Below are 23,843 nucleotides of genomic sequence, written 5' to 3' on the forward strand. Positions count from 1 at the left end.
ATAAACGTTCAAGACTGCATCCCTTGGACTTTTGGAAGCGGAGATGAGTGCTGTACTGGGGGAACGACCAGGGTGAGAGAGAGTCATGGTTTTAATGGGGACAAGGGCATCGTCTCAATTCTGGTAACATCCTTGTAAATCTTTTTTGCACCGCGCCAAGAATTTCTTCAGTGTTCCCCCGTTTGACCACCGTAACTTTGACAGAACCCCGGACACATCGCGTAAACGGGGTCTCTGCTGATCTTCCGCTGAAGTTGTGGTGGCCGATTGGGAAATCCCTGGCGCTAATGTCAAGGCATTTCCTCATGTTTAAACATTTTGGGGGGAAAAAATGATGACATTTACACATGGGAGAAGTGCAGAGACTCTGAAAATATCTAATTTTACAATAAAATCCATGTATGGCGATACCTTGTCACCAGCTGCATTCTCGCCAGTTTTTCATTTCACCATTATAACCATCAGCGACTGAACCATCAATAAATCTGTGCAAAGATGTTCTTTATAACTGTCAGTATATCCTCTAAATACTAATTTTCTCTGGTATAATAATACAGGGCTGTGTGGGAGAGATGCTTTAAATAGAACAAGACATGTTAATGTCACTGATTCCAAAGATTAATCAGTCAGTCGGCCTCTGCTGTAATTGCCAGTTCTTTTAGAAGTTGCTGAATAAATCGAAGTTTTTGTTAAATTGCATAATCATGATGTTCGAATATCACATACATGACTTTTCTCCATTTGGCATAATTTCTCAGTCCATAGAAGTTAGCTGCCCCTCCCCTAGGGTTTTGCACGAATACTCTCCTCAAGCGAAAGGACGGAGTGCTCCAGCTGTCAGATGTCTCCTTGAACAGCATCATATTCAGCTTACCATGGAGCAGCCCATTATTATCGATTGACTGATATAAATGGCTTCTGAACATCCCTGAGCCCACGAGCAGCTGTTCAATGCAATCTGTCAAAAGCAGTCTACAGAATTCCAATACTAGCCAGATGTCCAATTTGTGGATACTGTTACAAACATTTGACAAGCAGGAAACCACAGGCTTCGAGAAACTTTTCCAGCCATCTTCATTAACTATTTATAGATGCAATGACCAAGCCAACAAGTTGGACATTTGTCACGAAAGAACTTTGTACCTGTATCGAGCTTGGTTGGTGGGTGGATTGGTTGATCAGTGGGTGGCCTGATTGGTTGGTTAGTAAGTGGGTGGGTTGGTTGGTTGTTTTGTGGGTAGGTTGGTTGATTGCTGGATGGGTTGGTTGGTGGGCGGATTGATTGATTGGTAAGTGGGTGGGTTGCTTGGGTGGTTGCTAGGTGGGTTGGTTGGTGGACGGATTGATTGATTGGTAAGTGGGTGAGTTGGTTGCTGGATGGGTTGATCGGTTGATTTGTGGCTTGGATGGGTGGTTGGCGAGTGGGCTGGTTGGCTTGTGAGTGGGCTGGTTTGTGGGTGGGTTGGTTGATTGGCTGGTTGGTTTTTGGGTGAGTTGATGAGTTATTTGGCTAGTTGATTTGCACATTAGCTGGTTGGTTGGTATGCTGTCCAGTTGGTTTGGGGGCTGGATTAGTTGATAGATGAAAAATCAGCGTTTGACTGTCAAAAGCTCTTGACAGATGAAATGTCAATCGCTGACGTCACCAATAAGCAGGTGGGCGGGCTTAACAAGGTCAATCAAGGGAAAATAGCGTGGGTTGGCCACATGTTGATGGAGGCGGGACTACAACCCAAAAAGTGGGAGTCCCGCCTCCAAAAGCTCCCCATTGACAAAATCGAGCCCTTAGTTTGTGTTAGGACTTGGCATCGGCCAGAACAAAATATACAACACCACTGTGAGAGTACCATTACCATATGAACTACAACAGTTCAAGGACAAGGCTCAACAACACCTTCACAGGGCAACTAGGAATGGGAATAAATGTGGTTTGCCAGCATTGCTCACATCCTGAGAACAAATTAAAATGGCTGTTGGCAACACCTGGTGGCATGTAATGTACCTGGTGAATGGTACTGTTGGGCACATTGTGTCATCTTCCTCTGCATCTGTTCCCAGATCTTGTAGGTGCTGACACAGCATTGAGCCTGGATGCCACTTCCCTGCCAGCCATGGTGCAGTGCTGTCTTCTGGGGAGATTGCTCTAGAGTGCCAAAGAAAAACAATCCTCTTTGCACCCACCTCGTGTCGCCGCTCATCCATCTCACCAGCTATCAAACAGGGATTCAAGTGCTGCATTACTGCACAATTTGCCCAGAGACTCATTGCCTGTCTCCACATATATCTTGGCTCCGTATAAATCTTGTTTTTTGGCTGCTAATGTTTTGCCCCATACAGCTTTTATCAAGGCTTTACCAAATCAATGCTCCATTTATGTGGCCACTTTCCATGAAGTGGTTGTCTCCCTTCAAATTTCCCCATTATTCCTTTCCCTAATTCACAGTAGAAGACACGAAAAGCTTACCAAAAATGGTGGGGAACCAAGGGTCTAATGAGGATGAGGAACTTAACGTAATTAATATAAGTAGAGAAAAAGTACTAGAGAAACTAATGGGACTAAAAGCTGACAAATCCCCTAGACCTGACGGCCTACATCCTAGGGTTTCAAAAGAGGTGGCTGCAGAGATAGTGGATTTATTGGTTTTGATCTTCCAAAATTTCCTAGATTCTAGAATGGTCCCAGCGGATTGGAAGGTATCAGATGTAACACCGCTATTCAAGAAAGGAGGGAGAGAAAAAACAGAGAACTACAGGCCAGTTAGCCTGACATCAGTTGTCGGGAAAATGCTAGAATCCATTGTTAAGGAAGTGGTATCAGGGCACTTAGAAAATCATAACATGATTAGGCAGAGTCAGCATGGTTTTATGAAAGGGAAATCGTGTTTGACAAATTTATTAGAGTATTTTGAGGATGTAACTAGCAGGGTAGATAAAGGGGAACCAGTGGATGTAGTATATTTAGATTTGCAAAAGGCATTTGATAAGGTGCCACATAAAAAGTTATTACACAAGATTAGGGCTCATGGGGTTGAGGGTAGTATAGTAGCATGGATAGAGGATTAGTTAACAGACAGAAAACAGAGAGTAGGGATAAACGGATCTTTTTCAGGTTGGCAGGCTGTAACTAGTTGCCACAAGGATCAGTGTTGGGGCCTCAGTTATTTACAATCTATATTAATGACCTAGATGAAGGGACCGAGTGTAATGTATCCAAGTTTGCTGATGATACAAAGCTAGGTGGGACAGTAAGCTGTGAGGAGAACACAGAGTCTGCAAAGGGATATAGATAGACTCAGTGAGTGGGCAGTAAGGTGCCAGATGGAGTATAATGTAGGGAAATGTGAGGTTATTCACTTTGGTAGGAAGAATAGAAAAACAGAATTTTTTTAAATGGTGAGAAACTTTTAAATGTTGGTGTTCAGAGAGATTTGGGTGTCCTAGTACAGGAAACACAGAAAGTTAGCATACAGGTACAGCAAGCAATAAGGAAGGCAAATGGCATGTTGGCCTTTATTGCAAGGGGGTTGGAGTATAAGAGTAAGGAAGTCTTGCTACAATTGTACAGGGCATTGGTGAGACCACACCTGGAGTACGGTGCACAGTTTTGGTCTCTTTATCTAAGGAAGGATATACTTGCCTTGGAGGCGGTGCAATGAAGGTTCACTAGATTGATTCCTGGGATGAGAGGGCTGTCTTTTGATGAGAGATTGTGTAGAATGGGCCGATACTCTCTGGAGTTTAGAAGAATGAGAGGTGATCTCATTGAAACATACAAGATTCTGAAGGGGATTGACAGGGTAAATGCTGAGAGGTTGTTTCCCCTGGCTGGAGTGTCTAGAACTAGGGGACATAGTCTCAGGAAAAGAGGTCGGCCATACAGCCCGTCGGGCCTGCTCCGCCATTCAATTAATCATTTAAGACCAAGATGAGGAGGAATTTCTTCACTCAAAGGGTTGTGAATCTTTGCAATTCTCTACCCCAGAGAGCTGTGGATGCTGAGTAATTGAGTATATTCAAGGCTGAGCTAGATAGATTTTTGGACTCTAGGGGAATCAAGGGATATGGGGATTGGGCGGGAAAGTGGAGTTGATGTCGATGATCAGCCATGATCTTTTTGAATGGCGGAGCAGGCTCGAGGGGCTGTATGGCCTACTCCTGCTCCTAATTCTTATGTTCTGATTTCCACTTCCACAATTCCTCAGTGAGCTCCCAGTGAATGGCCCATGTAGGTGGGTGTTGTTATGTTCATTAATAACTAGTCGTTTTTATTAAGAACAGCTAGCTTTTGCTAGACACTTTATTGAGCACATGTGGACTAGGTACAGTATCTGTAGAGGCCTCCATCTTGACTGCTGCCTTGTGGGTAGCCTAGTGCATCGTGGGTAGCCCACTCTTATATACATACAGCACCACCTAGTGTACCATTCCAGAATGACAGGTTACTGATCATTACAGGTGTCACCTGCATAAATTACTTTTACTGACTGTGGGAGATTTCCAAGAGCTCAGCCTGTGAGGCAAAGCTCACTCCCTCCAGTACTACTGTTTTAGTGATGGAACCCGAAAATTCACCCTCATTTGTCCATGCACTGTTCAATTTTATGTGCCTCTGCCTGCCCAGCACCTTGACCTTCCCATCAAAACTCATTGCTCTTGCACTGTCTCCCATTGCATTACTCTAGAGCCTCATTCAAACCTTTCATTAAAGCTCATTAGGAACATAGGAATATTAGGAACAGAAATAAGTCATACAGCCCCTCGGGCCTGCTCTGCCATTCAATTAAACCATGGCTGAACTGCACCTCAACTTTATTTTCCCACCAATGCTCCATATCCCTTGATACCCTTACCTAACAAATATCTATCTCAGTCTTGAAAGCCCCAATTGTCCTGGCATCCACAATCTTTTGGGGGAGAGAGTTCCAGATTTCTACTACCCCTTGTGTGGAAAAAATGCTTCCTGGATTTACTCCTGAACAGCCTAGCTCTAATTTTAAAGTTATGCCCCTTTGTTCTTGATTCCCCCACCAGAGGAAATAGTTTCTCAGTATCTACCCTATCAAATCCTTTTAACATTTTAAACACTTCGATCAGATCAACCCTCAATCTTCTGTACTCAAGGGCATACAAGCCAGGTTTATTCAAGCTATCCTTATTATTTGACCCTCTAGGTCATGGTATAATTATGGTGAATCTGTGCTGTACCTTTTCCAAGACCAATATATCTTTCCTGAGGTGCGGTGCCCAAAACTGAACGCAGTGCTCCAGATGGGGTCTGACTAAGGTTCAATACAAATGAAGCATAATTTCCTCCTCTTTGTGTTCCAGCCCCTTTGAGATAAAGGCCAACATTCCAAGCCTTTTTGATTGCTTTTTGTACCCATCTACTAGCTTTTAATGATTTGTGTACATGGACTCCCAAATCTCTTTGCTCCTTTACAGTTCCATAGTTACTCACCATTTAGAAAATATTCCGATTTGTCTTTCTTGGGTCCAAAGTGGATGATCTCACACTTGCCCACATTGAACACCATTTGCCATAGTTTTGCCCACTCACTTAATCTTCTATGACCCTTTGCAAATTACTGCTCCCATCTGCACTACTTACTGTCCCTCAGAACTTAGAGTAATCTGCAAACTTGAAGATACAACTCTCTACTCCTTCATCAATGCCATTAATAAATATGGTGAAAAGTTGAGGCCCCAGAACAGATCCCTGGGGAACACCACTTGTTACATCCCGCCAATCTGAGTAATATTCACTAATACTTGTGTGGAACCTTATCAATTGCCTTCTGGAAGTCCATATAATTAACATCGATAGATGCTTCCCTATCTACCTTATTAGTGACCTCCTCAAAAAATTCAACTACTACCTTAACTTTCCCATTGAAACCCATTCCTCCAGTAACTTAACTCTCCAATCAAAGCTTGTTCCTCTAGTACCCCAACTTTCCCATTGCAGCCCATCACTCTGATGTACCTACCCTTTATTCCCACTCTGTCGCCACTGTCAGCTGTGGCTCAGTTGGTAGCACACTTGCCTGAGTCATAAGGTTGCGGGTTTGAAATAAATCTAGGCTGACACTCCCAGTGCAGTGCTGAGGGAGTGCTGCACTGTCGGAAGTGCCGTCTTTCGGATGAGACGTTAAACTGAGGCCCCGTCTGCTCTCTCAGGTGGATGTAAAAAGATCCCATGGCACTATTTTGAAGAAAAGGGGAGTTATCCCCGGTGTCCTGGTCAATGTTTATCCCTCAATCAACATAACAAAACAGATTATCTGGTCATTATCACATTGCTGTTTGTGGGAGCTTGCTGTGTGCAAATTGGCTGCCGCGTTTCCCACATTACAACAGTACTTCATCGGCTGTAAAGTGCTTTGAGACGTCCGGTGGTTGTGAAAGGTGCTATATAAATGCAAGTCTTTCTTTGACCTTCCAACCCAAGTCAAAAGTCTACCTCTAATATTTATTAATACTTCTTGTGTGGAACCTTATCAATTGCCTTCTGGAAGCCCATATAATTAACATCGATAGATGCTTCCCTATCTACCTTATTAGTGACCTCCTCAAAAAATTCAACTACTACCTTAACTTTCCCATTGAAACTCATTCCTCCAGTAACCTAACTCTCCCATCAAAGCTTGTTCCTCTAGTACCCCAACTTTCCCATTGCAGCCCATCACTCTGATGTATCAACTCTTCTATTGAAGCTTGTTCCTCTCATACCCTAATTCAGCCATAAAGTCCTTTCCTCTGGTATCCAAACTTTTCCAATGAAGCTCACCCCTGCATTAATCTAGCTCCTCGTTCAAAGCTTATCCCTTTAGTACCTACTCTCTCATTCCTCAACTGCCTTAACTTTCCCATTGAAACTCATCCCTCCAGTACCCTAACTCCCCTGTCAAAGCTTGTTCCTCTATGACCCTAACTCCCCCATCAAAGCTTGTTCCTCTATGACCCTAACTCCCCCATCAAAGCTTGTTCCTCTATGACCCTAACTCCCCCATCAAAGCTTGTTCCTCTATGACCCTTAGTCTCCTGTCGAATCTCATTCCTCTAGTACTCTCCCATCAAAGCTTATTCCTCTATGACCCTAACTCCCCTATCGAAGCACTTCCTCCTAGTACCCTAACTTAACCATGAAAGCCCATTCTCTAAAGTCTACTAACTCTCTCATTTCAGCATCCAGCTGCATTTTGAATGTGCTTAATCATCATTAGAGGGGCAGCATCATTTCTATAGGCTTGAATTGTTCTGGTTATATATTCTAGCATTTTATTAGATTTTTATGTCCTTCATCATGTTGTCCAGACATTGAACATGACCAGTTCTACTATTCAGCCGTATCAGACATGGCTCAGTTTGTCGCACTCTCACCTCTGAGTCAGCAAGTTGTGGGTTCAAGCTCCCACACTTGAGCACAAAATCTAGGCTGACACTCCAGTGCAGTACTGAGGGAGTGCTGTCTTTTGGATGAAAGATCCCATGGCACTATTTGAAGAAGAACAGGGAGTTCTCCCTGGTGTCCTGGCTGCCGCGTTTCCTACATTAAAACAGCGACTAGACTTCAAAAGTACTTCATTAGCTATAAAGTGCTTTCAGAAGTCCTGAGGTTGTGAAAGGTGCTATAAAAATTTCTGGGTCCTTCTGCTCATTCTATTCAGTGAATAATTAATAATCACATGAAACAGATTCCCATTAAAATGATGTTACAAATATCTTGTCAGAATGTTTCTTCAAATTATGGAGATATTTATTTCCCAAGTCAGTATAGGTTACAGTAAATCTTGCACTAATCATTCTCAATGACTAAAACTGGACAGCTTGGGAAAGAAAAACATACCTCGGAGCCAGAGTTGAATTTTTAGTAGGAGGTACTTTAATCTCCGTAATGGGTAGTAATGGAATTATGTGTCCAAGAAAATGGAAATAAGCCAGAACAATGACCAGTGACACCAGGTGAACAAATCATTCAATATAAGGAATCCAAGATAAAAATATTGGGAACCCTGGAAACAGTGGCTATAAGAGGTAGTGGGAGCGAAGCTGATCCAAGGATTCACTTTACAGCATTGCTTCACCTACAACTGAGAAAAGGAAAATCCTACTTGCACGTTGATGATGTGACAGTGAAACACTGACGGGATTCCCCACACTGTGGGCTTGGAATCTTACTTCCAGACATGTGACTGGCCTTCTGCTGCTGCGCTAACCTCTGTGGAAGAGCTTCTCTGTAGCAGGGTACGCAACTAGTGCCAGGATTCTGTTGTAGAACAGGTTCGATCCATACCATCACCCGAGTGGCATCTAATGAGCACTCTGAACAATGAATTGGACTGTTGCCTCCAGAAGATGTTTCCATTTGACTTGGTTCATATTTACTCACATGAACTCCTGATTAGGCATGTTTTTTGTGTCCTTGATTAGTGGCTTGCATTGTCTTCTGAAGCTCAATTATTTCTCACAAACTGTTGGAATCAACTCCCCACCACCACCACCCCCCCCCCCACCGAAGCCTCAGTGGGCAAATGCACCACCCAGCCTGGAGCTGAGACACTTGGATCCAGATGGTGCCTGGATTCATACATAGACACGCTCTTTCCAAAAGGAATTACAGGAAACTCTCTTTTAACCAGCACCTAAATATCCGGAAATCTCTCTTAACCGGCAAAATTCAGGAGTAGGTTCAGGTAAGTTTTACTATATATTAGTGGCCGTGTAACCGGGGTTCCTGGATCTGTGGCTGTGTAACCGGGATTCCTGCACCTGTGGCCGTGCAACAGGGACTCCTGGATCTGTGGCCGTGTAACCAGGACTCCTGCACAAGTCCTGTGTAAACGGGGCTCCTGTACCTGTGGCCATGCACGGGGCTCTCGTACCTTGGTAAGTATACATACCTCTCTGTAATCCGGACTTTTTGATCAACCGGCACCACGCCGGTCCCGTCGGTGCCGGATAAGAAAGAGTTTCCTGTACTAGATAGCAATCAGCAGTGGGGAACCCTGGTTCACCTTACCCCTTCTTCACAGGTGTCAGCTGTGGCTCAGTGGTAGCCCTCTCACCTCTGAGTCAGAAGGTTGTGTGTTCCAGCCCCACTCCAGAGAATTGATCACATAATCTAGGTTGACACTTCAGTGCAGCACTGAGGGAGCGCTGCACTATTGGAGGTGCTGTCTTTTGGATGAGATGTTAAACCGAGGCCCTGTCTGCCCCCCTCAGGTGGATATAAAAGTTCCCATGGCACTATTCGAAGAAGAGCAGGGGAGTTCTCTCCTGGCCAATATTTATCTCTTTGTGGGATCTTGCTGTGTGCAAATTGGCTGCCTCATTTCCTACATTACAACTGTGACTACACTTAAAAAAGTACTGCATTGGCTGTAAAGGCGCTTTGGGATGCTAAGGTCGTGACAGATGCTATATAAATGCAAGTTCTTTCTTTCTTCTTAGCCCAGGGGTATGGAAGCCAATTAGAGTGCCCCAATTACTGCCTGGACTGAAATCAGCTAACTCTACATGGACTAGGGACAGAATCTGAGATCTTCCTCTTTTATATCACTTGCTTACCCAGCAAGCAAGCAGGGAGATTTCCAAAATTGTGTAAGCTGCATCAAACAGAACAGACAGCAACATACTGAAGGCTTTCAATCTGAATTAAGAATGTAGACTTGGTGGATGTTGTTTAAAAATGGCACTGAAGGGACAAAAATAAACCATTTAGTCAAAAAACAGATATCAAGTTTCACAGATAATTAATGTTTCTTGTATTTCTAGATGCATCATTGTGAAGTGCAGTTAACTTTGCCACACTGCTTTGTAAAATGAAATTAATTTTTTAAAAATCAACATTATTTCATTAAAGTGTTTATAGTTAAATAGTAGTTACATGTGCATTACTGTGTATATACAAAATGCCCCAAATTTATAAAAAGGTTTAATGCTTAAAAGATGTAATTCTTTCATTAAAGAAATGTTTAAATTTTCTGTTTACAAAAATTACGAGTTACTAGCTACCAAGCTTTTGGAAAATCCAATTCTGGAAATTGCTCTATCAGGTACGGTAGCATAGTGGTTATGTTACTGGACTAGTAATCTAGAGGTCTAGCCTAATGATCTGGTAGACGTGAGTTCAAATCCTGCCATGGTAGTTAGGGAATTTAAATTCTGTTAATTAAATAAATAAATCTGGAATTAGTAATGGTGACTATGAAACTACCAAATTGTTGTAAAAACCCATCTGGTTCACTATTCCTTTTTTAGGGGAAGGAAATCTGCCCTCCTTACCTGGTCTGGCTCCAGACTCACCGCCACAACAATGTGAAATGGCCTAGCAAGCCACTCAGTTGTACCAAAGCGCTAGGCTATAGGCAAAACAATAATAAGAACAAAACCGGACTGATCGACCTGGACACGACAACGACACACCTACTCACTAACGTCTAGGGACTTGTGCCAAAATTGGGAGAGCTGTCTCACAGACTAGTCAAGCAACAGCCTAATCATACTCACAACATAGTTATACTCACAGAATCATACCTTTCAGCCAATGTCCCAGACTCCTCCATCACCATCCCTGGGTATGTCGTGTCCCACCGGCAGGACAGACCCACTAGAGGTATAGTGGTATACTCAACATTGACTCCGGACCCCCTGAAGTCTCATGGCTTCAGGTCAAGCATGGGCAAGGAAACCTCCTGCTGATTACCACCGACCGCCCTCCCTCAGCTCAGCTGATGAATCAGCACTCCTCAAGTTGTGACACCACTTGGAAGAAGCACTGAGGGTAGCAAAGGCACAGCATGTACTCTAGGTGGGGGACTTCAATGTCCATCACCAAGAGTGGCTCGGTAGCACCACTACTGACCAAGCTGGCTGAGTCCTGAAGGACGTAGTTGCCAGATTAGGCCTGCAGCAGGTGGTGAGAGAACCAACACGAGGGAAAAACCTAATTGACCTCGTCCTCACCAATCTACCTGTCGCAGATGTATCTGTCCATGACAGTATTGGGAGGAGTGACCACCGCACAGTCCTTGTGGAGACGAAGTCCTGCCTTCATGCTGAGGACACCCTCCATCGTGTTGTGTGGCACTATCGCCGTGCTAAATGGGATAGATTCAGAACAGATCTAGCAGCTCAAAACTGGGCATCCATGAGGTGCTGTGGGCCATCAGCAGCAGCAGAATTGTATTCCACCACAATCTGTAACCTCTTGGCCCGGCATATCCCTCACTCTACCATTACCATCAAGCCAGGGGACCAACCCTGGTTCAATAAGGAGTTTAGAAGAGCATGCCAGGAGCAGCACCTGACATAAAAATGAGGTGCCAACCTGGGGAATCTGCAACACAGGCATGCTAAAAAGCAGAAGCAGCATGCTATAGACAGAGCTAAGCGATCCCACAACCAATGGATCAAATCAAAGCTCTGCAGTCCTGCCACATCCAGTCATGAATGGTGGTGGTCAATTGAGAGTGACTGCCCTTCACATCAAGGCAACATTTGACCGATTGTGGCACCAAGCAGCCCTAGTAAAATTGAAATCAATGGGAATCAGGGGAAAATTCTCCATTGGGCTGGAGTCATACCTAGCACAAAGGAAGATGGTTGTGGTTGTTGGAGGCCAATCATCTCAGCGCCAGGACATCGCTGCAGGGAAAGACAGTGTCCTCGGCCCAACCACCTTCAGCTGTTTCATCAATAGCCTTCCCTCCATCATAAGGTTAGAAGTGTTTGCTGATAATTGCACAGTGTTCAGTTAATGAAGCAGTCCATGCCCGAATACAGCAAGAACTGGATGCCATTCAGGCTTGGGCTGATAAGTGGCAAGTAACCTTCACGCCACACAAGTGCCAGGCAATGACTATCTACAACAAGCGAGAGTCTGACCACCACCCCTTGACAATCAATGGCATTACCATCAACATCCTGGGGGGCATCATTGACCAAAAACTTATCTGGGTCAGCCACATAAATACTGTGGCTACAAGAGCAGGCCAGAGGCTGGGAATTCTGCGGCAAGTGTCTCACCTCCTGACTCCCCAGAGCCTTTCCACCATCTACAAGGCACAAGTAAGGAGTGTGATGGAATACTCTCCACTTGCCTGGATGAGTGCAGCTCCAACACTCAAGAAGCTCGACACCATCCAAGACAAAGCAGCCCGCTTGATTGGCACCCCATCACCACCTTAAACATTCACTCCCTCCACCACTGGCGTACCGTGGTTGCAGTGTGTACCATCTACAAGATGCACTGCAGCAACTCACCAAGGCTTCGTTGACAGCACCTCCCAAACCTGCGACCTCTACCACCTAGAAGGACAAGGGCAGCAGGCGCATGGGAACACCACCCCCTCCAAGTTCCCCTCCAAGTTACACCCCATCCTGACTTGGAAGTATATCGCCATTTCTTCATCGTCACTGGGTCAAAATCCTGGAACTTTCTCCCTAACAGCACTGTGGGAGTACCTTCACCACGGGGACTGCAGCGGTTGATGTAAAAAGACTACTGAGCACTTGGTTCGAGTATAAAACAAGGCTTTAATCAACTGTTTCAAAACCATGAGATTTCTAGTTACATCACTAGTTCCTGGTTACAGAAACACCCTGAGCAAGCTGGGCCCACGCCCGAGTATTTATACTCCTTGGACGGCGCCACCAGCTGGCCGCCCAGTGTTACTTCATGAGTCATGATAAGATTCATGACAGCGGTTAAAGAAGGCGGCTCACCACTACCTTCTCAAGGGCAATTAGGGATGGGCAATAAATGCTGGCCTTGCCAGCGATGCCCACATCCCAGGAATGATTTTTTTTTAAATCACACTCTGGAGGTGGAGCTACAGTGGGACCGGATGCTACCTCGACAACTCCCGCAGACTGACCTTCAGAGGAACCGATAGAACATCCCAAAGTTGTGAGAATGGGGGCTTCTGCTTTCTGATAGATTTACTGGAGAGACAACCTGTTCCACACATCCCACCCAGCCCACTGCCTGCATCCAACCTGTCTGTATAATGCCATGCAATATTGTCCCATTGATATGAATTTCCATTCAACCAGTTTGCACAGTTCCGCTGACGCTACTTAATGGCCGCAGTGCTGCTTAACGGCAGCACTGTGGCCGAAGTGTCCCTAAGCTTGTTTTTCTAAACTCTATGACGTCTGATGTTATCTAGAGATGGCCCTCGAGAGGATTCTGTCACAGGCATGAAACCTTCCCATACCTTAGCTGCAAGGTGCAAGATTTGGACCGCAGCTCCCTTGTCTTTAGCAGATATGGCACACTCTCCTCACTACATCTGTCTCTGTCACTTCCTCTCAGGTGCTCAGGGGTTCTTGGAGTGACTTCAAGGAACAAAATGCAGAAGAATATTTGTGGAGACAGGAGGAAATATGTTCATTAGACTATGCATGAATTGTAGGTTTTGTAACAAAACTCATCCAGAAAATGGAAAACCCTTTATTAACCTAACGTTCAGCAGAGGATTCTAGACCACAGACTTAGAAATGAGGGCCCAGAAATTAGGTAGAGCCCCACTTGAGGCGTTAGAACTGGCGCTGCGCAAAGTTTATAGCCAGACGAAACTTATCGCCGCCTGGCGCGATATTGGGTTGCATTGCCCCCAAAGGTGATTGAGGCGCAAATTCAGACGTTGCACGGGCCTCCTAAGGCCCAATATCGGCGCGGACGGGCGCAGCGCAGGTGATCTCAATTACCGATAACCACGAGACTTCCAGGTGCCGGCCGGCTCTTAAAGGGGTGGGTCAGTCAGCCTCAGCTTCCACACTCATCGCCCTGTAGGCCTCAGAATCGGCGCACGCCCTTCTCTGGCGCAAAAAACTTGGTCAAGATGGAGAAGGTGAGACAGAAAGCAGAGCGCTTCAGCACTGAGGCTCTGGAGCACTTGGTGGCCGCAGTGGAGCGCCGTCGAGATGTTCTCTATCCTGACAATGGCAGGAGGCCGAATCAAAAGGACTACCGCCGAGCTTGGAGGGATGTTTGTCAGAGGGTCAACTCCAGCAGCATGGTGACCAGGAGCCCTGTTCAGTGCAGGAAGAAATTCAACGACCTCACTCGGGTCGTGAGGGTGAGTGGTGTTTATGCAAACTTCTGATTCCCTTCATCTGCACCTGACTTCATGGCTACAGGGTGCGCGATGCCCCAATGGCCATGTGTCAGCAAGCACCCATGGCCCTTTCTGGGCACACACATGCACATTTGACTCAAGGCGTCATGTAAGGGCTCTTGCGCCATGGGGGGCATGAGATGATCACTCAGGGCGTCATGTAAAGGCTCTTGCACCATGGGGGGCATGAGATGATCACTCAGGCCGTCATGTAAGGGCTCTTGCACCATGGGGGGCATGAGATGATCACTCAGGGCATCATGTAAGGGCTCTTGCACCATGGGGGGCATGAGATGATCACTCAGGGCATCATGTAACAGAACTTCCCCTTCTTTCCCCTGCAGTCCAAGCTGGCGATGATTCGCAAGGACCAGCTTCGAACTGGTGGAGGACCTCCACAAGTGGTCACTCTGACGGATCTCGAGGAGAGAGTGCACCAGATTCTTGGAGGATGTCTGAGTGGTCCTGTTACCACTGCAGCTGCCGACCCCATTGTCGACAGCGATGGTAAGGATCTCACCTTTTTCAGCTGTCTCCTTCCACTTGGTCCCCCCGCCAGCATGCTTTCTCACTGTGGAGCCATGTCATAGCCTTGCCACAATCTGGCATGCCTTGCTGCCAACCTGTCCTTTTGCTAAAGCCACTCTTCCACCTCCCTGCTTTCAGATGCTGCATCACCAGCTCGGGATCCGGGCCCTGAAGCTGCCAGTGCCAGTGCCTCTGGAAGCGAGGATCAGGAGGAAGCCGCACCATCCATTCCAGCCGCAGGGGAGCCAACACATCTGCAGACTGGGGATAGTAGCTCCCTGGAGGGGATGGGGGGGTGCTCTGATGAGGAGCCAGTTGTCGGAACAAGCGGCCTGCATCAACGCAAGGTGGGTAGGCAAGTTCGGGCACCAGCTCCCCGGAGGGCGAGGCAGGGAGCGATGACTGCTGCACAGAGTGCAGAGGAGGTGCGTAGCCTGGCTAAAATGAGCACCCAGGCCCGGCTCAGGCACACTGAGCTTATGGCTGCAGTGGGGAGGATGCCTCAGTCGATAGAAACACTGGCAAAGAGTGTGCTGGACTTTGGCGCTGCAATGGAGAGGACTGTCCAGGGCTTCGGGGCAGCAATGGAGAGGACTGTCCAGGGCTTCGAGGCCGCTATGGAAAGGACTGTTCAGAGCTTCAGACAATCCCTGGAAAGGTCTGTCCAGGGCTTGTCCGAGGCAGTGGAACGGACTGCTCCGGCCTTGTCTGAAGCAATGGAGAGAACTGTCCAGGGCTTCTCTGAAGCACTGGCACCTGCCACACAGGTCCTCACTGCTGCCACACAGTCACTTGCTGGCCTCGTCTAGACCCAGATTGAGGCAACGCGAACTCTCACTGCTGCCACCCTATCTGCATCAGCTAGGATCACCCCGGGCCCTTCCAGTACCACACGAGGCCAGGAATCAGTGGAGCAGTCGCTTGTGGCGGTAGAGCCGAGCCGGTCCCCTCCGAGAGCCAGTGTGTCATCCGACCATGGTGCAGGTGTCCTCTCTCGGCAGGTGACCACTGCTCATGCCACCGCTGGAACGTCTGCAGTGCACACTGCTTCCAGCCATGGCCAGGTCAAGCAGCCAGCCTCCGCACCCTCCAAGCCCAGAGGTCATCCAGGCCGTCCCTCAGGGGCTTCTGCGCTTGCAGACAGTCACCAGGCGTCCCCCATCCTTGATGCCGCCCCTGGGGTTCAACTACGGAGGAACAGCAGGGAGGGAAGGGGCCAACCGCGAAAGAGAAGTCGGTCTCCATCAAGGGGCCAGCAGTAGAGGGAGGTGCTGAGACGTTTCTTTCCCCAAATTCAAGGACGCCCTCACCTGTTTCGATTGTTGGTGATGGTTTGTTTAGTTTTGCGGCTTTGCCAAAGAGTTAACTGTTATTTTGTTAGTTATGGTTTCTGTTGACATGACGTTGTTATGCTGGAAGGAAGCACTTTTTTGAAAATAAATTTAAAAATGTATTTACAATGGTACTCGTAACTATTTACACTCATGGTGGCCTTCATAGGCTTTCAACGATCAGAAGTGCGCAGGACGAATGAGACCCATCATTCCGTCAGAGGGTCCTCGAACCGAGTCCTTATGAGCCTCTGACGGACGGCCCTTCCAGTTTCAGGAGCCCTCCCATCTTCCTCCTCCTCCTCGTCCGCCTGCTCTTCCTCCTCCTCCTCCTCCTCCTCGTCCGCCTGCTCTGCTGGACCTTGAGGGGCAGCTGGCATTGGCTGGGTTCGTCGAATGGCCAAGTTGTGGAGCATGCAGCAGACGACGACAATGCGACCCACTTGCTCCGGCGAGTACTGCAGGGCTCCCCCCGAATGGTCTAGACAGTGGAAACGCTGTTTGAGCACACCAATAGTGTGCTCCACAATGTTCCTGGTCGCCTGATGGCTGCTATTGTAAAGCTCTTCTGCCGGGGTGGCGGGCAAACGGAGTGGGGTCATGAGCCATGGGCAGAGAGGATAGCCCTTGTCGCCAAGAAGCCAGCCTCGTGGGTGAGCCGGCCCCTCAAAAGGTCAGAAACTGAGGTCTGCCGCAGGATGAACGCATCGTGGCTGCTCCCAGGGAATTGCGCGTTGACTGCCATGATCATTTGGCGGTGGTCACAGACCAGTTGGACATTGAGGGAGTGGAACCCCTTGCGGTTGCGGAACTCCTCAGGATTCAGTAATGGCACCCGCAAAGCCACGTGTGTGCAATCAATGGCCCCCTGCACCATGGGGAAGTCCGCAATAGCAGCGAAGTCCTGCGCGTGCTCCACCTGCTTCTCCAGGGTCAGAGGGAAGGTGGTTAATTGACGACTTCTTCTATAGAGGGCAGCTGTCACTTGCTGGATGCAACAATGCACTGCAAATTGAGATATATTCGCTATGTCCCCAGTGGCTGACCGAAAGGATCCGGTGGCGTAAATGTTGAGGGCAACAGTCACTTTGACGGCCACCGACAGAGAGGTCCTGCACCGTAGACGCGGCTGCAGATCCTCAGCAAGCAGGTGGCACAGCTCAGTCACAACCTCCTTACCAAATCGGAGCCTTCGCAGACACTGCTCCTCCGACACGGTAAGGTATGACACCTGCTGCCTGAAAACCCTCGCAGCGTATCTTCGGAGTGGCCGATCTCCATTGCCCTTCCTCCTTCTGGCCAATCCCGGCCCTCTCTCCCGCCGTCTCTGTGCCCCTTCAAAGTGTCTGGCCATGAGGATGTTCCCCTCCAAAGCAGCTCCCATTGCTATGCCAGACGGGCAACACGCTGTAATGTCTAGCGCTCCAACTGCTCCGGACAGGGCTGAAGGTCCCAAGTATTCGAAGGCTAAATCCGATAAATCCTGTGCAACAGTAGCTCACCAACTCTCTCCAGCAACGATCAGAATGAACAGGCCAAGTGGCTGCAGCTTTTATACTAGAGCTGTCCCCTTTAAATAGCGCCCCCCGACTCCGAGAAGGGCCTGGTAACGTTCCATTGAACTGTCACTAATAGCGCCAGGCGGAAAGGTTCCGGGCGCCACCGAATATCCGGTCAGGGGCGCCAAAAGGGCGTTGCACACTGAAATGACGTCATGATCTGCCTGTGCACGCGGGCTAACAGTTAGCGCAGGCGCTAAATGGATACTCAATATGGGAATTGTCGCTATCCTCATTGCGCCCGCCCGAACATTGGGTAGCGCCCCAAATCTCGGGCTCATTCGGCGCTAATCGCTGGCGCAACCAACCGAATTTCTAGGCCGAGATTTCCAAAGTTTATTTATTGAATACTAATCAACCTCCCATGACATTGCATGTAAGTCCAAAACAAATATAGTCTTCAGGTGAAGTGAGAGTTAGAGGGTGGAGGATAATTTGATCAGGGCATACAGACATAAATCAGTCGCCATTTTGAAGTCATATATTCAATCCTGATAATACTTTAATTTTATATCATTATTTGTAATTCAATAGCAAAATTTAAGGCAATTTGGGAAGCAGAGATGTAGAGTTGGTTGGAGCATAGATGTTTCTACGCTGTATAGACTGACGAGCTGGGAGATGGTAAACTGAGGAGCTACAGCATGACAAGTTTACATCGGAAGAGTCCATTATAATTGCTGACATTGGAATTTATAATGGAGAAAGTGGACAATAATTCTGTGCGGATTTTTAACGTATTATAGATCATTGGCAAGTGTATTATAAAAGATTTTATGAACATAGCTCTGAAATGATTTCTTGTTTATGAATGAATAAGTGAATGAATGAATGAATGAATAAAGACACTGTATAGCATTTACCAAAACTAGAAACCTCATAAAATATGCTGGAAACCTTGCCCGAAGATTAAACCGTTTATCAACCATTTTTCTGACAGATTGGAATGGATTTTCTTGGTGCCAATTGCTTTGAGCCACGTTTTTGAAATTGTGAACACTTTTTGAGCTGCTATCTGCATTTCTGACACTCTCAATGGTTCCTATGTTGGAGAGAATGCTGTTTAGCTTCTAAAGATAAACTTACTTTACTCTCAGATCTTCAAGCGATGGTGAGCAATCCAATACTCTCCACTTGATCAGCAGGCGTAAATTAGATAGAATTCCTGTTTGGTGCCATGGCTTCACCCAAAGACATTGCCTACTCACCTGCCACTGCAAATGGACAACAAAATAATGGTGCAATCTGGATACTGAATGGTGCATATACACATGAAGTAACAATGGGGGAAACAGAAAACAGCTTAGGTGTCTGCAGACTAACCCCACTGGCCCATTCTTGGTCACTTTGGGCATGCAATGCTTGTCATTGACTTTGATCCTAGATATGGCCCACCAAAGCTGGGAAAAATGTGTTGTTTTTCAAAGCATAGTAATGCTCAAAAGCAGGTGAGTGAATGAGACCTTTGTTAATGTCACCCAATGCCTTTATTTTTGTTTTTTAAACTCCAATATAAATTTTTTTTGTGAAGTCAGTAATTTTATCACGGATCATTTATTCTCTTTGTTAAGAAATGAGCAAATCCCAATTAAATGAAAACCTGAATTTGCATACACAGGATGAATACCACATCAGTGGTGATTTTATTCCGCTTTATGTTGTTGTACTTATCCAGGAGAGAGTTGTTAGTGGAGGGAAATGGACCTCATCTAATTTCAGACACTTTGGGCTGGATTTTACTTACCGAGATGAGTTGGGGGCGGGACTGCTGCCTTCTGGGTTCTAGTCCCGCCCCCAGCGACGTCTGATGAACAGACGCTATTTTGCCCTGATTGGCCTTGTTAAGCCCGCCCTGCGGGCTTGCCGGCCAATTAAGGGAAAGCCGGTGTCAGATGACGTCAGTTGATGACGCATCATCTGCCGGTTTTCTTAAAAGCATATGCACCACACTTGTTTGACATATGAATTGTCAGTGTTTGACAGCATTGAGGTGCTGTCAAACACTGACAATCACTGTACACAGGTGAGCCCTTGCACCCAGGCTCTCCAATTACTCTCTCCTTAGGATAAAACAGATGGCAGCTGCAGCTGAGATTGCAGAAGCCATTTGTCACTTCTCCCAATGATACAAGGCTACACAAACACTTCACAGCTTGTCACCTGCAGAAACATCTAACCACATTAAAAATTATTTCCCCAACATTTCCTTACCTCTGATACTAACCATTGTCCCATTGCATCCTTCACACCACTTCTGCAACTGTCATCCAAACACCAACATAACAACAGACCCACAGCATGCCTCACTTACCCTGGTGGGGCTCCCCAGCATCGGGAAGCCCGCAGCAGCAGTCAAAAAATTGGGAAAAGCTTGTTAACTGCCTGTTAACTACCTGTTAATAGGCAGCTAAGTGGCTATAATCTCTTCCCGCCACTAGGAGTCGGGTCCCTGCGCAAATCAAGGACCTGACTCCCAGGAAGATTGGTTGGAGGCGGGGCTGGGACCTGCTGCTATTCTTTTTGACTTTCCCAGCAGACCTGCCTCCTCAGGACTGGTAAAATCCAGCCCATAATATTAGCATCAAGCACTCTCAGGTCAGTTACAACAGGTTCAGTTGCAGACTTAAGCTCCCTACACTCTACGTCAACAAGGTGCCTCAGCCCCAACCTCAACGCACCCCTACTGTAAGATCCCAGAGGGACCCAGGTCCCAAATGATTCGAGGTTGGCCCGTATTGGGGATGGTGATTTAACTTTATTCAGCACAAGCAAGACTTAATACATTACAGTATTCAAGCAGCAGTTTACAGCGAATAATTGAGACTTATATTACCCTGTTATGGGTAGAAGCCGCAACCGTGAGTAGGCTGTAACCTGTGCCTCTTGTCTCTCTTTGTCTCCCGGGTGTTTCCTTGATTCTTCCTGAGTCTTCTACTCTTTCTGAAATCTTCTACACTTTGTGGCTGTTGAGACCCCCCCCCACTTCTTATACCCTTACTCTCATTCAAAACCTATGGAGTCTTACTGGCTTACACCCAAAAACACTGACCCTTGGGGAACACCAGTCTACCATCCTCCAGTCTGAAAAACAGCCATTTACCACAACTTGCTGTTTTCTGTCTTTGAGCCAATTCCTTATCCAAGCTGCCACTGACCCACCTATTCCATGAGCCACAATTTTGTTAAATTGAGTGCAAAAATCTAGGCTGACACTCCAGTGCAGTGTTGAGGCAGTGCTGTACTGTGGGGGTGGGGGGGGTGGGTGGAGGTGCTGCCTTTTGGATGAGATGTTAAACCGAGGCCCTATCTGCTCTCTCAGGTGGATGTAAAAGATCCCATGGCACTATTTCGAAGAAGAGCAGGGGAGTTGGTGTCCTGGCCAATATTTATCCCTCAATCAACATAAAGAAAAAACAGGTTATTTGATCATTATCACATTGCTGTTTGTGGGAGCTCGCTATGTGCAAATTGGCTGCCGCATTTCCCACATTACAACAGTGACTACACTTCAAAAAAAGTACTTCATTGGTTGTAAAGCGCGTTGAGACGTCAGGTGGTCGTGAAAGGCGCTATAATAAATGCAAGTCTTTCTTTTATTACTCAGCCCTCTGACTCTAAGGATCGGTCTAGTGACCACTTGCTGGCTGTGCATTTCCAATATTTCCTGCCAAATATTTGCAATCCATTGATACATTCATGCCATCGAGCGGTTTTAGTAAGCAGATAAATAGGAAGAAGCCTCTTGTACCGATTCAAAGGTCAGGACGAGTCAGGGGTGCACGTGCGGTCTTCCAGTGCTGGAGGGCGCTGACAATACTGGAGTGCAAAGTTTCAGCGTGAGCAGGACCTTGTTGGAGGCTAACGACGGAAGGAGCCGTGTATGGTGGTTCTAATCACGCTGTGTCAACCCTGGTTCCCGGCACCGAACATTAACAGAACAAACCCTCGGAATTAAAGGAAAGGGTGAATAGGCCCGGTTTATCTTTACAAATCCCGCCCCCCAGCCGCTGAGCTGATTGGCTGCAGCGTGTGCGCGACGTCAGCGGCGGGGCAGCCCATTGGTCAGTTTCACTGCCAATTTCGCTACTTCCTAAATGTATCAAGTTAATGTAGATCGGAGCTGAATCGCCGGGTTTTGCTCCGCCGGGCTTGCGGTCCCCGTTTGTTTATCGTCATTCCAAAGTCCTGCTGGAGGGGGAAGTGTCCGGAGACCGAGGGGGTGGTGGGGGAGACAGGGCTCGCCTCCCGTCTGCTGAACCCCACCAGACCAATGGTTGCATAGAGTGATCGGGGGGTGAATTCTTCCACCATGGGGAATGGGATGTGCTCCAGGAGACAGAAGGGGCTCCTCCAGATGGCATTCTGTGTCCTAGTTGTACTTTGTTTTGGGCTCGGGTTTTACACCTACACCCACCTGAAGGAGAACGTCAGAAGCGCCGAAATGCTGTCCCAGAGATACAAGCAGCAGCAGGAAGCGGTCTCGGCTCAGTTACAAGGTGGGTCTGGTAGATAAGCTGCTTTCCCGAGGAGTTTAAACCACCGCAGACACAGTAGAATAAAACGAATGATGGAGGGCGGGGTTAGAGGCATCCGGTGATTGTAACAATTTGGACCATCGCAACTTTGTTTTAATCCTTACAAAGCTAGTTATTTGAAGTGAAAAGTTAGTTTTTACACACTAGATTATTAATGCCCCTCTTTTTTTGGGGAGCATTGTAAATACTGCTAATTTGGTATGTTTACATTCCTGGAATAGTTGTCCCTAACTACGAGAAGTTTTAAGCTTCGGTAAAGACTCACTTCGCAACAACTCAAACCCTCTGATCTGTCCTCCAGTTGTTAATCTCTAGTGCTCCAGGCGAAATCATTGACCAAGAAACCGTGCATAATATTCATTAGTGTTTGGGAAGACAAGGAGCTGATCTTCGAGGTCAGACCATTCTCCCCTCGAGATATAGATTCACTAACACAGGGGTTGAGAGAGGAGGGAGGGGGGTGAAATCAGATAGCGATGGGGGTTAGAAAACATGTTTGTTCAACCAACTCGAACCGTTCAATTCCAACCCCCATCCCCGGGCAGTGCAGTGTCACCAGACCAGCTGAAGATGTGCTCGGCTATATTCGGCCCTTCGGGAGGGCCTGCATCATTTCAGCATTCGAAGATTCACAGCCAGATAGTTTCTGCTGAAGTTGTTGGTCCCGTCATATTTTTAACTTTTTGTTTGTGGAATGCCAAATTGATGATTTAGCCAGTCCAACAATCTTGTTACTTGAACCGGCGATGAAATGACGAGTCAGTTTTGGGGATGCAAGCCATAATAGTCTTATTTGATGGTGGCAATGCTGTTCCTTTGTTGGACCTGCTGACTTTGATTGGTGTCTGTGCTGGTCCTTTGTTGTTTGGTGTAAGAAGCGGATCTGATCCTCCACTCAAGTCCTCAGTAGTTGTGTTTACACTACAACTTTAGTGTTACTGGAAGTGTAAATCTGAGCTCGACGTGACCTGATTTTGGAGAGAAGCTGCATGAGAAGGCAGGCTCACACTACTGCGGTTTAATTCTAAAACTCCAGCTTTAAAATGTTTAGCCCTGTAAGCATTAAAAAGTTTAACTGCTGGGAGAGGAGCTCTGTGGATGTGGACAGATGGGAGGAGCTGTGTGTGTGTGTGTGTCAAGCCAGGCATACGCAGAGCCCTCTCCTGGGAAGGAGACTTAAAAGTTCAAAACAAGCCATGTAAACAGGTGCCGCAGTACTGAGGTGACGTAAGCAAGCCATTATTGGTACACTCTATACATGGTTTCAGTCAGATTGGAGATTGAGTTTTGAGTAAAAATCTTAGCTTTTGTCAAATTTCCACGGGTTGTAACATTCACTACTGAGCGAAACTAGTTGGAAACAATTAATTTGCGTCATAAAATCCAATGTTTGACACCTTCAAATAATGAGTCAGCTTACCTTGCACTCAAAAAAAAAAATGTCATGTACAGAATAAACCAGTGAAACATGATGTCAAGCCCCACTAAATGTAGACAAAAAGGGTGTTGTTTTTCCAATTCAACAAACAGAATATAGATATAGCACAAATGCACCCATTATAAATCATTGCCGTGTTGAGTTCCAGCCTGTGTATCATTTCTCAACAGTCCTCTGAAAGAATATCACAAAAATATTTTTAAAAAAGTAGTGCTGGGAATCTGAAATAAAAACTGTAAATAGTGTAGTGAATGGGTTTGTTTTTTTGCTTATGTTGGATTTTTAAACTTATAATTTCTGTAATGCTAACATGCAAGTAGTTAACTGCA

At 46.7% G+C, this 23,843-nt stretch overlaps 1 protein-coding gene across 6 annotated transcripts in view; it reads left to right on the plus strand.

Moving 5' to 3' along the window:
- The first annotated feature begins 21,291 nt into the window (after nt 1-21,291).
- LOC147100617 (uncharacterized) overlaps nt 21,292-23,843 on the plus strand; it is a 76,722-nt gene continuing 74,170 nt past the window's right edge. For 4 of the 6 annotated variants that reach the window (XM_085967069.1, XM_085967070.1, XM_085967071.1 and 1 more), the window contains exon 1: nt 21,627-22,037. In XM_085967069.1, the coding sequence (XP_085823195.1) occupies nt 21,851-22,037 (187 nt within the window). In that variant the 5' untranslated portion in view covers nt 21,627-21,850. Of the gene's footprint in view, nt 21,603-21,625; nt 22,038-23,843 lie in introns of those variants that run through there. The other 2 variants (XM_085967075.1, XM_085967072.1) reach the window with 2 other exon arrangements.

The sequence above is a fragment of the Somniosus microcephalus genome, chromosome 25, assembly GCF_052327205.1.
Source record: "Somniosus microcephalus isolate GS21.2 chromosome 25, FLI_Smic_1.0, whole genome shotgun sequence".
Taxonomy (NCBI): domain Eukaryota; kingdom Metazoa; phylum Chordata; class Chondrichthyes; order Squaliformes; family Somniosidae; genus Somniosus; species Somniosus microcephalus.